The following is an 18,541-nucleotide window of genomic DNA, read 5'->3' on the forward strand; positions in this document are numbered from 1 at the left end:
GAAGCCGTTTATACACATGTCCTTGCTAACGCCACGGCCAGTTCTGGTCGTAGCGTTTTGCCCCCAAAATCCCCCAAAATGTCATTTTACCTCGAGCATGTTATATTGTAAATTAGGCCTAGGCTATAATAAATCAGTTCCACTTACCAACTTGACTGAAATAATCAGTTTAATAGTCCCTTTTTAGGAAATTATGGGTCAAAATCGAAATCCATGTTGAAAAAGATTTTCAAAATGGATTTCGATTTTGACCCATAATTTCCTAAAAAGGGACTATTAAACTGATTATTTCAGTCAAGTTGGTAAGTGGAACTGATTTATTATAGCCTAGGCCTAATTTACAATATAACATGCTCGAGGTAAAATGACATTTTGGGGGATTTTGGGGGCAAAACGCTACGACCAGAACTGGCCGTGGCGTTAGCAAGGACATGTGTATAAACGGCTTCCGTCTCTAAAGAGAGAGCCGACCCTACCCCAATAAGAGGCTAACGAACGAAAGAGACGGAAAATTCGGTCTAGGGTTAGGTCTAGATCTAGATCTAGATCTAGAGAAGGTCTATGCTATTTGGTTTAGTTTTTGGGTTGCAGATTTGAAGACTGCTGGATTTAAAGTCCATGTTTGGTTGAGGTAGGTCATTCCAGAGCTTTACCACTTCAGGGAAGAAGGATTCTGTGAATGGTGTTGATGAGCACTGAAAGGTGGTCAACTGTTTGTCATGTGTCCGCCTACTTCTTGGTCTTTTCCTCTGGAGATAATCTTCTAGTCACTGCTAGTGGGATATCTAGTTCTGCATTAATCATCTTGTGGAGTGTAGTTAGCCTTTGGATTAGGTGTCTTCTCTGTACGTTGTCCCATTTCAATGTTGTCAGCATTTTGGTTACACTGGACCGGGGAGTGAAGTCGTTCTTTGTTCAAGTTGCTGTTTATTCAATTATAAAGTTACGATCTAGAGATATCTACCATGGACATGATCATTGGTAGATGTGCAGTAAAACCCCAGTATTTGCATCCTTGAAACCTGCACCTGTTCAGTGTTCTTGTGACATTTGTGTTGTATTGTTTGCTTGTTGAGCTGTTGTGATAAAATTAATATTATTGTTAACTTATATTAGCCTTGTAAAATTGAATTACATTCACAACCACTCGTACAATGCATGAGATCGAAAGGAAAACAGGTAACTGATATAATTATAAGTGATAAAGCCGTTCTCAGTCATAGCAAAGAACTTGAAAAGAAAAAGGAAGAGTAGAAGAAGATCAAGAAGAAAAAGGAAGAAGAAGATGAGGGAGGAAGAGGAGCGCGGCCTGCATCAAGAACAGAGGAGAGAGGCGCTAATAATTTTACCTTTTTGTTTGCTCAGCGCGGAGCTCAAATTCTCTCCCATGACGAAAGTCATGAGAGCCAGACGCCGATCCTATGGCGCCACACCACCTCCCTAAAACCTTGAAGACAAAAATAATACAAAATACAATAATACTCAATATTGGCAGTCAGTAGTTGGTTGCCCTTCACATAAATTGTTTGAAAACTTGGCAGAACACATGAGATTGCATTGTACACATGTAAATGAATAGATAAATATACATCTTTCAGGGCTTCCCCCATTCCCTCCTCTCTTTCTCTTTCTTTCCTTGTTTTTTAATCTTTCTCTCTTTGCCTCTCTCTCTCTCTCTCTCTCTCTCTGTCACTCTTCAAATCCTCACTTTTTACCCTTTTTAGATTTCTGTCTTTTAGGTGTTCTTACATCACTTACAAAGTTCTGACTCAGAATTTCCTCTCTAAAAATTAGAAACAGGCTCATGGGGGCCTGTTGGATTGAAATTAGGGTAGCGCTCATAAACCACTGTCAAATATGATATTGTTTCTTCCTAGTATTGTAGTTGACTGTAGGCCTACATCTCTGTGATGAATTTATAAAATTATTTGATGGGTCATTTTATTTTCTAAGAGCTGGGGATGTTCAATATGCCTGAAGGGTAATCATTCAAGTGAAAAGAGTGAAAAGAAAAAGGGTGGAAAATCAAACAACATGAAAAAAGGAGAAAAGAGAGAGAGAGAGAGTGTGTGTGTGCGTGTTTAACAACAACAAAAACTCCAATAGCAAGCAAACAAACAGGAAAAAAAAACCAGAGAGGGAAGGATTTTGGAAAGTGGAAGATGTGGAGGAAGAATAAAAATGAAATCTATGAAAACCATTAAAAAAATGGGGGATGGAGAGGGTAAATCGAGAGGGAGAGATACATGTAGAGCAAGAGCAAATATATTGGAAGAATAGAGGTGTAGTGTTGCTGGAGAAATGGAGAGGTCCAGGGGAGGTACCGTAATCTCAGGTCAAGTAAAGAAGGGAGAGGTAGGGGAGGGGGGAGGGGGAGGGACTGGAATATAAAGATTATAAAAAGAGACAGGCATGTTCAAAACCTGTCCTGCCAATCAAAGCGGTAGTCTGTCACACAGCTCTAATAGTTACAGACAAGATCTGCGTGACTAGGGAATTGAGAGAGATTATCCTATTAGACGGTAAGAACAAAGTCAGGAGGAGGGGGCAATCCTGAGGGTTGCTAGAAGGTCTGGATACTGTGCTACTCAGTTGGAATATATCTTGTACCCTGGATAGTTTTCATTGTCAAGGACTAACATCTCAGTTAAAACAAAAGTAAAACCAAAACAATTAGTGCCTTTGTGTGGGTTTGAATTACTTAGAGGTTTTGATTACTTAAACTTAAGTTTAGTTCTGCTGAATAATTGAGCTACATAGGCCTGATAAAAACCTGATGCAAATTGTTTTCCCTGATTTTTTTTCTTAGTTTTTTTTCCTGATTTTTTTTCTTTACCTGATTATTTTTTCTTTCCCGATTTTATCCTGATTTTCCAGATTTTTCCTTTATTTTCTCTATAGATTCTTCCCTATTTTCCCTTTTATTTCCCAATTTTTCTTACTCAAAGGGGGGGGGGGGGGGAATGTTGTTAGATGCCATTTTCCCCCTGTTAACAATTGCAACAGTTTTATGTCAAAATTTTATTGTCACAAACATTTCTAGTATGTACTGTATCACAGTATTTAGAAACTAACTTACCATTATTCAAGTCCATTATAATGTATTTTATTCTAGATCAGTATGATTCCCTAATGATTCCTCATTCCTGTTATGAACACGAGACAAAAATAAAGAACTGCTAGTCCTGATACCAACAGTTAAAAAAAGTTCTTGTTAGTCTAGCAAGACTTGCATAAAGTGCAAAACACCAAACTTGTGGGATTTTACAGCCAACACAGTGGTGAAAATCAGGGAAAGTTGATGATCTTCTTGCCACATATTTCAATCACATTTCTTCCTTTGCGCTCTGATAAGGGGATAGAGCAACGTCGATCTGGCGCTGCTCAGTGGCTGCCGGGCTCACGATCAATTGGGCAAAAAGAATTTCCGTTTCGGTTTAATAAAATTTGGAGTGGACTATTAGGCTATTATTATTATTATTATTATTATAAATGAGGATTTTGTAATGCTTTCCTCCGAAAAAACTTACTATTGGGGTTGAATTGCTCTTAAATGGTAATTGGGGGGGGGGGGGGGGGGTGATCATCGTTTTCAGGAACATAAATATATGGAGATAAAAAAAAAATGAGCGTACTGCATTTTTGCCACTCGTTTCTTCATCAGGAGGTTTAATTCATTTCTTCTGTAATTACTTCCTGACAAAGGAACAAGTCATTGTTTTGAAAAGTCTGACAATTGATGAATGTCTCATTCTTTCTTAGGCACCAATGCATTATAATATATCTGTTTCATTTATTGCATAATTGAACCAAATTTATTATCTTTTTTAGGAACAGTAAAGGTACTGTATAGAACAGAAAGAGATGTTACAAGGTGACTTTCAACCAGAATTCTTTGTTTTCTATCATGTATTCAAAATTTGACATAGGATTAATTTCAAAATGCTATTAAATAAAGAAGACAATGAACTTTTGGTCAGATGAGAACATGTGTACATCAGGTAGCATCATATCCTGTCTTCATTGTAGGCCTACCCTAAATACATGTATCGTATCCTCCGGTGCCCTAGGGACATCAGGCTCATTACGACCAGTAAACGAACAATTTCCTGCGCTCTGTCCGATACGGTCTAAGCGCTGTTTGACTTGAATTAACCAATTTAGAATCTTATGTGGACAGCATCCCATGATTGCTGTGGACAGACAACTTAATGGCGGGATCATGGTGACTTTTACTTTTCTTTATTAAAGATATATAGAGAGGAGGGTACAGTAGGTATTTATAATTGAATTTCTCTCAAGACAAATTAATTAATTCACTCATTAGAAGAGCGCAGCGTGTTTCTTTTTTTGTCTGGTCTGGGGGTCTGGAGTCTTCATTTTGATCAAGAAATAAGTTGACTGGTGTTTGCAATGTGCTGAAATGAACATAGTATTGGAATGGCTTAAAATGCAGCCTAATTAAAGGCATAAACCTTGCTTTTTTATGTGCTATCTCTTCAGACATATCTGAGATTCAATATATTTATAGAGCTGTTTGGTTTTGGCCTTCCTGTGAACATGATTAGAATCATTCCTTTTACAACTGTACCTATTGTAAAATGTGGCTGTATGAGTACCGTCTAGTCTACAGATGTAATTCTAATCTAGTGTTATTTATTTGTGTTCGTGATCATAGAAATATTATGAAATTCTAGCCTAGGAGTACAGTATGTACAGTAGGAGAAGGGTGTATACAGGGATAACTAGTCCAGCCTCTGTACCGCTTCCGTGTAGCACACCCAATCAGCTGATAAAATAACACACCCTCAGCATTGAAAGTAGACCTAGCCATTCCTCTCAATCTGGACCTCTAATTACAGAAATTTTGGGATTGCGCAATCAGTGGAGAGACCGCGCTGTGTGTGGATAGATGCGTGTGATAGAAGAATAAAAACAAAGAACAGCCTGAATCTGGACTAGGATAACTCATACTAGTGGAAAAACAAGCGATGCAGGTTGATGTATATATCCTTCATTTGGAGACAGAAGGGTGTTAACTCAAATTTTTATCACAGAGTTATGCCCTTCTGGTTTTGAACAGATGATATGTACACATGTATGTTATAGGTCATTGTAGCGTACCGGTATTAAATAAGCTGAACTGGCTTTGCAAAGATTTGTACATCACAAATTACTCCAGCATTGTTCTGGCCTAGTTAAGCTTGTCAGTGATTGGCCAGTTAAGAGAACCTAATGCTCTGTAATTGGTCAATGCAAGTATCCAATAGCAATTACTATCTTGTCCATGTATTTCAGATCATAAAGGTTTGCCAGTTAGGAGAAATAATGTTTTCTTATTGGTCACTCCTTATTTTCTTCCTTCTGCACATAATGTAAATTGGATTGATGTTTGCACTGTTGTATTACATATCTGGTACGAATTGTGTAATACCAATGATCTTTTTTACTTCAATTTTCGGTGTGGAGAGTCTCTTTAGACTCTTCAAGTTATCATTAATGACAATAACAAACAAAACTTTACCCACATTTTATTGTTTATGTGCCTTTGTGCTGCATTTCAATGGAATTTTAATGATTTGTTGTATTTCTCTTTTTTTTCTTCTCTCTTTTCTTATGTTCCTGCTACATGTAGATATGCGAGCTAGCAAACTTCAGTGACATGGACCGGTATTAAAAGGATGACACACTCTTTGACTTCAAGATTAAATGAGAAGAAAGAGCCGAAATGTTTTTAGAAACAAATTCTATAACGTTTGTGATGGGAGCTCACTTGTGTTCCATTAGGATGTGCAACAACTTTTGCTTCTTCTGACTTGACTGAAATTTACATCACTGCTCTGACCTGAACTTTTACTCGGAGCTTTCATGTGGGACCAAAGGATACACGTACATGTAACACACTTCAAACATTATTTGGTTATCATGAGCCAGAAGAACATAACAATGCAGTTTGAAAAAACAACTTTGCTGACGACGTTCACATGTGAAAACGATCGTTCAAATAATTCACTAAGAAAGTCTAACGAGAGAAGGACGACTTTATCATTCCACGACAGTACTGTACCAAGAACTTTCACCACGAAGAGGAAGATGAATCCAAAGAACAATAATGATGTTGGGTGTTGGAGGACAGCTTGCCAAACGTGGAGGAGAGGTTGTACATGTACATCGAGGACATACAGTCAAGCAGTCACACTTTTTGTACTATTACTTATTTCAGGTAAGTTAGCTTTTGTTGATATTTGAAGTTGATACATTTACAGGTAGTATAATGTACATGTAATACAACTTTCCAGAAAAAGTTTGTTTGATTAAAATTTACTACAAGTGATAAAGAAAATACATTGATGTTGTATAAAAGTAAATTATGGTTTGAAAAATGATTGATGAAATACAATCTCTCTCAAAGCTTATTACAGGTAGTTTCCCATGTTAAGAGAAAATTTTATTCCACTTTCAATGCAGTCTTTACAAGTTAAGAGGAGAAAATTCCCCTTGTTTATTTTTCATTTTTTAATTGACATTTATATACCCGGTACATGTATGTTGCAGATTGTGCATTTACGTGTATATGTCACAGTTCACAATAAACCAAGCTTGCATCTCCTTGACTATAAGATTATCAAGGGGAGAAGCACCTTTGGAGTGAGTTGAATCAAACAAGCCGAGACCAAGCTAAGGTAACGCAAGCAACAGCCCCATAATCATAGGCCTGATCTTTGGCTCCACTCCCTTCATTTCACTGCCCAAGAAAATTCAGGGCTGAATTTACCTGTACAGTCATCTCTGAACCCACATTGATTGATAAATTGATGAGGATAATCATCTTTTAAAGAGGACTAACCAACAAGACGGAGGGCTTTTAATAATGTGAATGTTCTTTAATGCAGGACTCAACATCAGCACAACCGCAGCAGAGAAATACATCGACATCGATGCCTACATCAGATACAACTCCGTCTCCAACGCCAGCCTCAACCAGCTGAGGGGTGCGGAACAGGTGTTAGAATTCAGCTTCCGGTACTGCCATGACCCTGGGATGCTGATTTACCAGGAGGGGGGCAACACGGAGGCCCAGAGGGACCTGTTCTTCGCCCTTGGGGTCAATAATCAGAGGCTGTACCTGGAGTGGAAGGTGGAGGCTGATTCACTGGTGGAGGTAATGTCGTTTAATTTTTTGCTCTATTGCTAGTGTTCCACATTGGCAGGCTTGTATAGACTATAGGCTCTTAAAGCCTGTCTGTACTAGTTTGGCCAGGAGGGATTAGACCACCCAGCATGGTCACTGACAGGTGTTTATCTATTCAACTCAGCTCTCACTTAATATAAGAAAAAGAGGATCATGGGGGACCAATGGGTACCGCTTAGGCATTGTTTTCTATATAGATTGAGGGAGCAAGTAGCTACAAGTAGTGCAGTGGGGCTTTAAAGCATTAACATGCATGCTGTAGCACAAGATACCTCACTTCTGAAAGCAACCTTTTAACAGTCACTCACTTGGTGAACTACCAGTTGAGAAAGACAACTTGGCTCATGAGATCTCCTTTTATATTATTTTAGCAAAATCTTGTAAATTATTCTAAGATTCTGTATTTGGTACCCCTGTCACACTGCGAAACCTACCCCTAAAAGATCGATACCTAATAAGTAATTGTTTTCTTTAGTCTATTGTAATTGTCAGTGTGACTGGGATATGATGCTGGAGAACCAATAGTTGAGTACATGTATATAAAGAGTCAAAGCATGACAATGCTTGCTATCTCTTATTATTATACCTCTAAAGAATGTTGAGGTAAACAAATATATAACTCTTTATGTTATATTTCCTTCAAACTTTCTCTTTTAGCTGTATATTGGGGACGGTACATTACAACCTAATGTGACTTACAGCGTAGCCATCTTCAATCTTGGTAGTGCCTTCCCCGGGACGACCTTTGCCACCATCAACAACATGGGAGCACCGGTCAATTACTTGACCCCCGAATCTCAGAGTGCCCTGGACGTCAGTCGAATACTGGGAGAGCTCTACATTGGAGGCTACAGTGATATCAACGACTTACGGGTAAGAATTAAATTTACTGTAAGGAAAGAAGATGCCTAGGAAAGTGCAAAGTGTTCAGTTCAGTCCTGCTTTGGGATGCTTGTGAATGGCAAATGTACGATTCTACCCAGTGGTGCAAAATTGTTCCATTGTTGACTATTTCAGGGTTGTACATGTAGGCCTTTTATAATGTAAGAGCTTTTATAATGTCTGCTGTATTACACAGCAAAATATGGAAGGGAAAGTTGGTAGTTTTCTCCGTCTGTAAATTTTTTCCTAATATCTTCAAGACTTACTGAACAAACTAACAATCGTATTGCTTTGTTATTATTGTTTTTATTCAGTTGTGAATCTGTAAATCTTTAAATTGAAGTCAAAATGTTCCAGGATTTTTCAAATGACATTGCTATTGGTCTGTAATTTGAGTTGAGATGGTAGTACTAATGTTTTCTATCATACATGCTCTACATTTGTTGTGTGTATATGAAAGCTTTCATTGCTTGTAAAGTTGTAACCCTTGTCTGAGAAATAGCAAGGGATGTCCACTTTATCAACTCCTCAAGAATGGAGTTGTTTGTTGTGACTATTGCCCTCAATACCTAGAGTTCTGACTCAGAGTGAACTCATTGTTGTCAGCCAGATCAGCTCCACTGACTGACTGACTGACCGGTCATCCCAAGGGTTTCTCCCTCTGACACTGAGGTGACCAAAGGTAACCAGTGTTGAAATCTTGGTATGGTCAAGTGCAAAATACCATTGACCGAGATAGCACCTTGTTGAAACCTTTTGATGTGCTTTTTAGTATACAGTTTTAATACAATCCTATGTTTAGACGAAAACAGGACTGATTCTGAATTAAGATTTCATTTAAAATGATGCTCAAACCTGTGTTTCGCTTGATAAAGTTATATACCATGTTCATACTAGGAAAATCAATCCTTATCATGTAGCTATACAGGTTTCGTATAGCCATACAATGTATTACGGTAGTCTGAATGGAAGGTACATGGAAAAGCACCTGCTTCAAGGAACCTTTTTGTGACAGGCATTCCACATTTTAAGGTTTGGCTCAATAACATTTGATTCAAAGCCCTTAAAAGTATATTTGGGCCCCGCCTGTTTTATAAAACTTGATATCGATAACAAGTTACATGAACAAGCTACTGTTATAAGCTACTGAAATCATGGCATCTGATTGACCGAGAGCAAATTTGTCATAGAAATTATTAAGCAGTTGTTATATAGATAACACTTTTTATGAAACAGGCCACAGATGCATTTAGTAGAAAAGACAAAAATTCTGCACACAGTGCATCCGTTTTTGTTCCATTAACATATTGCATTAGATACCAGGAATTATTATAAAAAAAAAAACTTTAAAATCTTCAAATTGGCAACACAATAAGAGGTTCAAAATCATCGCTTTTTAATACAAAATTAGCCACTTTGTCCGTCGCAAAGTATTCCTTCCCATGGATATTATTTGCAGAGATAATATATTTTATTAGAACAGAGTAGCAATAAAAGAAAGTTGTTATTGTTGCCACTTGAAGAACAACATATGATTAATTTAGCCCTAAAATTGAATCCTGTACTGAAAGGGTTAAACTAAAGGGTCGCACTCTCACCAATCCTACCTTGTTTGTTGTACAAAAATACATTTGAAGTTCTCACACACATGATATCTTGCCAATGGCAATTGTTTTAGTTTTAGATTTTATAGGAGACCATTAAACAGTGGATAGTCATCATGTGACTGTCAGGACACATTTCTTCTTTGTTTTTCCTTAGGCAACAGGATGTCCATATCAAATGAACATATTCATAGCAAAGTAGTTCCGTTTTAAAAGATCATACATACATATTTTCTAAGGTACAGATTATAAAACAGTGGATAGTCATGTGACAGTAGGCTCACTTTTCATTTTTCCTTAGGCAACAGGATGTCCATATCATATAAAGATATCTATAGCAAATGAGTTCCGTTAAAAAGATCATACACACCCTGTATGTAATGATATATACTTTCTATAAAGGTACAGTGCATGATGTAGCACGTCTAGATGTACGCCTACTCAAGTCTTTTCTATCAAGTTGAAAGCATACTGTATATAGTTAAAAACTTAATTATTCATACCCTTTAAACAGGTTTTGTAATTTTTGAAGTATGTGAAAAAAATGATTTTTCCCGATTTATTTTTCTTGAGACTGTGAAGTTGTAAAGCTCGTAATCTAAAAGTATTCAACAAAGGCCCTAATTCAACCAGTCCACCTTTTCCCTGAGTTACAAAAAAAAACAAAAAACATCAAATTTACAAAAGATATGAATAATTAAGTTGTTAAGTGTAGGCTATAAACAAGGCCGCTATTTACCTTACCATTCTTTAACATTTTTTTATAGAATGAGTTTTGATAGATGTTGGTTGCAGAGGCAGGCGGGACATATTCCCACCTACCGGTATCCGTTTGTGGATGTTTAGGACCAAGTTACCTTAATATTGGTCAATACCCAAGCAGTAAGATCCTTATCTAGACAATGAAGCACATTTCCATTTAAAGAGGGATACATAGTACAGAGAAAAACAATATATATCAAACAATTTTGGTGGCTACTCTTCAAGCTTGCTTGCATGAGACTCTAGATGCAATTTTTTTGTGGCTTTTTTAATGACTTTCTGGGGCTCTTTTGGGCATTTCGGGGGCTAAGTCGCCCCGAGCCCCTGTGTATTTTTTCCCTGACATAGTGCTCACTGGTAATTTTCATTAACAAAAAGAAGAAAAAAAGAAGCAAATTAAACCAAGTGACCAGATTGCAACATAATTCATGTACTTTTTATCTCTATTACTCATGACTTTGAGGGCTATCCCACGATGATTCAGAAGAGTGGAAAAGAGGGAGAAGGGGGACGTGACTTCACGAAGAGTGACATTTTACAACAAGATTACCAGCAAAATATGATTAGGACAGGAAATGCATGTGCAATGTTCTCCCTTGGGAGCCAATCACAGCATTGCTTCCACTCTCCCTGTACGAAAGTGCATGAGTGGAGGCGTATGGTGGCCATTACACTGGTTGTGATGTGCTCATCCATGTTAAAGATAGAGTCAGACATATTTTGGGATTCATGAAGAAAAAAAAAGGGGGGGGGGTATAAACAAATAAAAGAGCCCCCGAAAGTCATAAAAAAGCACCCCCCCCCCCAAATTTGCATATAGTTCAATGCAAAACAAATTGAAGAGTGTTCCTCTCATGCACGCAAGCTTGAAAAGTAGCCCCCGAAATTTTAAAAATATTTTTTTCCCTTCCCTCTCCAAAATGACATATTTCTAAGCTTTCAATATGGTAAATTAGGGAGAATTAGAGTAGAGGATGTCTTATTCAAGTGAATACATTTTAAAGGGGGGTGTAGCATGACGGGACTATGCGTCTTTCCCGTGGCCTGACTCAGCGCCAATCGGGTATAATACGACAACGGATGACGCGGCCGCAACATTCACGTGCGTGCAACATACGCGAAACCAAAGCCTGATAGGAGAACTTCGGTCTGTTATAGCGGGCGCTGACCATGTAGAGTACCGTTAATCAAGTCCATTCGTTTATGTGCAGTTGTCCAAAATAAGACGTACATGTACATGTAGATGGCGTTAACCAGTATTTGCCAAGCTACGTGTACACCACCTTTAAAGACAAAGAGCAGGCAGTTACTGTATACATTTTAAAAATGAATTGTAGTACTAAGGCTTGCATGATGGTAAAGGACTTCTGACTGTAGTGTTAAGCACAATACACATTTCTGCAAGGGATAATTGACCCACAAGCCATCGATAACATACTTTGGCCCTATCATCAATATATTTTAATTTTTACATACATGTATGTATACTTCTAGTAAGGTTTCTCACTTTTTGTAAGGTTTCTCGCTTCTAATATTCAAATTCTTAGTACAGAGGATCTATAAAAGAAAAGTTAATTGGAAGTCGATTCCTTGCAAATGACACTGAAACTAGTCGAGCTACCGGTATGTACTTTAAGGGGCCGGGGGAGGGGGGGGGGGGTGAGGGAATGCAAAATGTGGGACCATTTTTTGGAGTCAGACGTTGGGGGATGTTGGAGATGTCAAGTCTAATTTGGAGTCTAATAGAGATGGGGTTTGTTTGACAAGTTTAGGGTTGGAACCCTAACCTCAGGAGAAACATTAGCTCACCAATTATGCAACGTGATGATTAGGGTTTTTTGAGAGAGTGCACAACGATGAAAAGCTTGATGTTTAGAAAAGAGGTCAATTACATGAAATAGTTTTTGTAGAAATTAGGGAGATACAAGAGAGGAAGAGAAAGTGATAAAGAATGCTTCCATGGGGAGATATTAAACAGGGAAGAAGCGAAAGAAGAGAGAAAACACAGAGGGGAGGACAAGAAAAGTAGGAGCTAACAGGTATAGTAATGAGGACAAACAGGAGATCTCCAGAAAGATACAGAGAGGGAGAGAGAGAGAGAGAGAAGGAAAGAGAGAAGGAGAGAAAGAGAGAGAGAGAGAGAAAAGGGGAGATAGGAGAAAGAGAGAGAGAGAGAGAGAGAGAGAAACTGAGGGTAGAGTGTTGGCTAGAAGGAGAAATACACTGTACATACGAAGAGGCAATATAAATTCAAAGGTTTCTAATCTAAGAATGGAAATATTTTACCATAGATTGCAGAATTATCCTCATCAATTTTTTTATTTGATATCACATATGATTTGGCAAGCTATGCTTTGCATTAATTGAAACTTTTCAATGTTGCATTCTCGAACCTCAAATATCTGATCTCAGTCTTGAGTCCAAACCATTGCTAATCGACGTGAAGGTGTATTTCATTTTCCAAAAAACCGGATCCATAATGCCTTTCCCAGTTGACCACAGCGCTGTATCAAGCCTGTTTAGATTTTCAGAAGTCACTGTTTTGCAGACCCAATTATGATGAGGAAAAACAGGCAACTGATGACAGGGAGATCGACCCTGGCATTAAAGTGCATTTAAAGGGATAAAACAGAAATTTGATTAAAATTTGTTTAGAATGGGATGAATTGGAAAGTAATGACATACCTGATTTACTTTGGGCTCACTTTTCTGGATCTCTTTGAATTTATGTGAATGTAGAACTTGTAAATGTTCAAGAATGTTCAAAGGATACAATCATATTAATAATGTAAAACTGAAAACTTTTGTGACACAAACATTTTTGTATTGTTAAACACAACAAAAAGAAAAAAAAAGAAATAGTGTTATGAATGCGAATTCATTTATTTTATGGCAGGATTTCATTCATTAATCTGAACCACTCATTCAAGACGTGAACATTTCTTGCACGCAAAGTTGCTTTAGGCCAGCATTGTACCTGTAGTTTACGTTTATGGAGAAGTTTATGTTTTATCTCATTGTTCTATTTATATTCAATATCTCCCAGAATGGATATAACATGATACAATGAGAACTATGCATACTTGTAGGCAATGGGCAAAGAAGTATAAATAGATAACTGAAATTTCCAGGAAGGATCATGTTTCGGAGGCATACAGTACAATCACATGCTCATATTTGGTCATTATACTTGATATCAAATCACAAATTATGTGCCTGTGGGTTTGAATCAAGGGCTAGGGAAGGGGTTCCTGAAGATGAAAGACAAGGGGGGGGGGGGGGGTGTTTCACATAGATCCTGAGGTCGAACTTAACTCTAAGTTGGACTCAAAAATTATGGAGATCCACTTGTAGCTTTAAAAATGAAATACATTCAAAAGCAAAAATTTGAGTATTTTAGACTTTTTATAAATTCCACATCAAGAACATGAAATATCCTTGATAATAGAAAATATGAATGATTTGAATCAACATTTTATGCCTTTTAAAATAACTTTTACAAAATATTTTCAGAGATGCTAACGGTTTCCATAATTGTTAAAGGTAAAGACCAGCTTTGGAAACGCTCCCCTCTCAAAAAATGAAATGGAAGCTCTTATTTGTACCAATCATGTGAAAGAATATGTTTTGACTATAATACGTGATGATACAAATTTTGCCGGGAAACCGCGTACTATCTATTTGGACCTGATAGATATCGCGCACGTGTCATGCATGTGTAGCGTAGTCCCATATACATCTTTTTGTGTACAGTGCTTGTAACTTTACCAAGACTAGCTGGGCCAAATTTCTTATCATTTTGTGATTCCAGAACCTTGCAGGTGCTGTACACACCAATACTTATAGGCTAGATGATCGACCTTTTCTGATCAATTCCACAACGTTTCTTTTACAATTGCACTCGCATGACCAGAACTGATCTTTATCTTTAAGTACAACTTAGGATCTTTGTGAAACACCCCCTTGTGATAGAGAACAAGCCGGATTGGATGAAGACGTACCTTACTGGTCTCTTAATGAGATCGTATTACAGGAACTACTGTGAGGGGAGCTTGATGACAGTATCGACCTTGTGCAAGTGACTCAGTAGTGACCAACATCGTACCTCTCCCTGTGTACTAGGAAATAAGAGGGGAAGGGCTTGTTAGCAGGGAACCGTATTGACAGGGATGTTGCCTGGTCAGTGCAAGAAGGTTATGATTGTCCTAATTCCACTATGCTAAAAAAAAAGCCCCTGGGCAGACCGTCGGAGCAAGAGGGTCACATCGAGGCGAGGGCTAAAATTAAGAAAGGGTTACTACCAGGGCCAGGCTAGAAGCCTTTGCCAGCTAGGCTGCTCATTTATTTATCTCTTGGGTCTGTATGACCAGATCGATGTTGCTTGGATAAAACGTTCAATAGTGAAATGGAAGTCCAACGAGGAGGAGCGATGGCCCAGTGGTAGAGCAGTAGTCTGGTAGCCGGGAGGTCCCGGGTTCAAAACCAAGTCAATGTGTTCATTCCCTTTGGTAAGGCACTATTCCTCATTACCAAGTACCTCGGAGAGGAATTAAGCCTTTGGTCTCCTGATTGCTTTCTTTAATAACACTCAGCTAAAACAATCATCAAACATCAAATTGGTTAACTGGTTAAACATCATAATGAAATAATAATAATAATAATAATCCGGTTTTTTATATAGCGTTCAATACACCGATCCAACGATGTACCTAAGCGCTTTACAGATATATTATTACCCCGGTCATCGGATTCAGGCTTACCCGCACACAATGTGTGCACATTTTCCACTCCCTGGGGAGCATTCCAGCCAGTCGCCATTTTACAGGCGCACACTTGCTCGTTCAACCACATGAACGTTCGCATCCTACCGGGTACCCATTTAACACCTGGGTGGAGAGTAGCAAGTGCAGGTAAATATCTTGCCAAAGGATATTAGTGCCGTGTCGGGATTCGAACCCTCGACCTTCGCATCTACAGTCAAGCGCCTTAAACCACTCGACCACGACACTCCCAAAGACTCAAAGACAAGACATGTCTGTTGTCATGACAAAAGGAACATATATTTTAAAAAATTGTTATAAATACATTTACACTCGGACTTTGATGCTGTATTAAAATGTATTTATGAATTCACTTTTAATTTGAACTTTCATACCAACTTTTAATTTTACAAATGATATATACTTTGATTTAAGCTTGTCTAATGGGCAGCACAATGTAAAGCAATTTTTTAAAAGAGTTTCTTTTAAAGCCCGTCTCTACTAGTTTGGCCAGGGGGATTAGACCTTCCTTTAAGGTCACTGATGGGTGGTTATCTCATCAAATCAGCTCTCAATTAACATAAGAAAAAGGGGACCATGGGGGACCAACAGGCACCGATTAGGCATTGTTTGATATATAGAGGGCGCAAGTACATGTAGTTATAAGTAGTGCAGTGGGGCTTTAAATGTTAGAAATTTGAAACATGTTATAGATGTTCAGTTGATGTCAAAATGCATTTCATTGATGCACCTTTGTACTTCAAAGTTTTCTCCTTGGAAGCTGTGAACTGCTGACAAGGTCGGATAGCAGTTGTGTTGCTGCAAGTGTTTCCTCTTGCTTGTAATCATATGATCTTTATCGGGCTAGTTTACAGGAACAACGTAAACCCCAGGCAAACGAACTTAACTTTCCCATATCAAAGGCAAGTTCATTAAGGGAGAGAGGCAGATTGAGAGTTTAATAGAGAAAGAAAAAGAAGGTAGAGACAGAATGATAGGATTAAGATAGATAGATCTATAGAGAAAGGAGAGAAGTATAGATGAGAGATTAAGTCAAAAGGAAAGAGAAAATAAAAATAAAATGATAATGAGGGAGAGATCATTTTGGATGGGGATACATGCACACAGAGATAGAGCAAGGGAGAGAGAGAGAGAAGATGGCTGGCGATGGAGAGAAAAAGCAAAGGAGGAAAGAGTGAGGAGGGAGTGGACAAAGAGTAAAAGGAGAGTGAGAAGAGAGGTGAGGGAGAATGGGGATATGGTGAAAGGGAGGGAGGGAGAGAGAGAGAGAGAGAGAGAGAGAGAGAGAGAGATGGAGATAGAGAAGAAAGAAAGAAATGTAGAGAGTATGGACTAATTTACTAATTTGCTGACTTTCTCTTCCTTTGGCCTGTACATGAGACATTTGTTTACATTGAACACAGATTTGGCATACATTTTTACAAAAAGAATGTATTGAAATATGGTGAGTAATAGAAATATGATGAATTTGATAATAGGATTGCAGCCCTTAGGAGTTTGGCCCACTCTAGGAGTGATGTCAAAAGGAAACTACTCCTGGTTAACAGGAACAGAACTAGGCCTAGTCAAACAAACTGTATAAACTCTAGGGGGAGTTGGGAGAGAGAGAGAGAGAGAGAGAGAGAGAGAGAGAGAGAGAGAGAGAGAGAGATGAAAAAGAAGGAGACTCAACTATTGAGATGTATACTTCTTAAAATACATGCATCAATTTCAATTCAATTCAATTTCGGTTTTTATTGAAGAAGAAAATCAAGAACATCGCAAACATAAGAATTTGTCTAAAGACTTTTATTGTCATATGGACAGCAAAACATTAGAAAAAATGAAATAAGGATATTGAATGTAAATTGACATATGCAATTATGCATTATAGTAGTTCAATGATAACTAAGAAGAAGAATGTGACTTCATGCATTAAAAATGCCTAGTGCCTGTATTTGATTCAAATTATCCACTTTCTTTATTTTTATCATTATGTCGGAGTAGTTCCACTCTTAGTTGAAACTTGGTGAGTGTAATAGAATAGGTATAGGGGTCTACTCCTTTTCCTTATAGAGCAGAAGGGGAGAACTGAAGAAGATGAAAACATTTTATTTTTTTCTAAAAAGAGCGGATCGAGCACCTTGAATAAGTGGGAAGACGAAGAAGAAAGGATGACGAGGCCAAAGATTGAGAGGTTGAGCTTCTCGATGAATGTGAGAAACTTTCAGTAGGAATATATACAGTACTATGTAGAGCCTATATTACATATTTACATTTACTTGTTTTAGTATTTAGTAAGCCATCTACACATACTTTACCACTAACCAAGGATTAGGGGGTGTTTCACAAAGATCCTAAGTCAAACTTGTTCTCTAAGTTGGACTTAAACATTATGGAGAGCCATTTGTAGCCTTAAAATAAAACATATTCAAAAGCGAAAATTCAAGTATTTTAGACTTTATATGAATTCCAGATCAAGAACATAAAATCTCCTTGATAATACAAAAATAGGAATGATTTGAATCAACATTTTATGCCTTTTAAAATAACTTTTACAAAATATTTTCATAGATGCTAATGGCTCTCCATAATTTTGTATGTCCAACTAAGGGTGCGTTCAATCGAATTTTCGAAGCTAGAATCACAAACATGAATCACAAATCAAAACGCCGTTACAAAAAACAAGGTCACTGCGGTTAGCGTTCAAGCGATTTTTCATCAACGCTGATTCTAGCTCATTTCGAGCCCAGCCACTGCGGATCACACTCGCAGTTTGACCCAGGAAGTATATAGGTCAACTTCGGCGCGCGCTTTTTGGAATTGTTTACGGCCGACTGTCGACTGCTGTTTAGAGCATAGATCGCAATAATAAAACAAAGAATGAGAAGGTGATGGAAGGAAGAAACAAAAAATAACATAAGGAAAGACAGAAAGAGAAAGTGATAGAATGATTGAAACAAAGAATAACATAAGAGACTGTGAGTGAATTAGGTAAAATACAAAGAATAACATAACAGAAGGTGATAGAAGGAAGAAACAAAGAATAACATAAGGAGAGACAGAAAGAGAAAGTGATAGAATGATTAAAATAAAGAATAACATAAGAAACTGTGATAGAAGGAAAAGAATAAAGATTAACATAAGAATAGAAGGAAGAAACAAAGAATAACATAAGGAAAGACAGAAAGAGAAAGTGATAGGATCATAAAAATAAAGAATAACATAAGAGAAGGTGATAGAAGGAAAAAAAAACAAAGAATAACATAAGAATAGAAGGAAGAAACAAAGAATAACATAAGGAAAGACAGAAAGAGAAAGTGATAGAATGATTAAAATAA

At 37.6% G+C, this 18,541-nt stretch overlaps 1 protein-coding gene across 1 annotated transcript in view; it reads left to right on the forward strand.

Moving 5' to 3' along the window:
• Window positions 1-5,915: 5,915 nt before the first annotated feature.
• The window catches only part of LOC752451 (protein crumbs), a 65,210-nt gene continuing 52,584 nt past the window's right edge, over window positions 5,916-18,541 (forward strand). The window contains exons 1-3 of the mRNA XM_030997542.1: window positions 5,916-6,223; window positions 6,894-7,162; window positions 7,850-8,065. Coding sequence (XP_030853402.1) covers window positions 5,926-6,223; window positions 6,894-7,162; window positions 7,850-8,065 — 783 coding nt within the window. The 5' untranslated portion in view covers window positions 5,916-5,925. The remainder of the gene's footprint in view (window positions 6,224-6,893; window positions 7,163-7,849; window positions 8,066-18,541) is intronic.

Source organism: Strongylocentrotus purpuratus, unplaced genomic scaffold (assembly GCF_000002235.5).
Source record: "Strongylocentrotus purpuratus isolate Spur 01 unplaced genomic scaffold, Spur_5.0 spur5_scaffold_4, whole genome shotgun sequence".
NCBI classification, from domain to species: domain Eukaryota; kingdom Metazoa; phylum Echinodermata; class Echinoidea; order Camarodonta; family Strongylocentrotidae; genus Strongylocentrotus; species Strongylocentrotus purpuratus.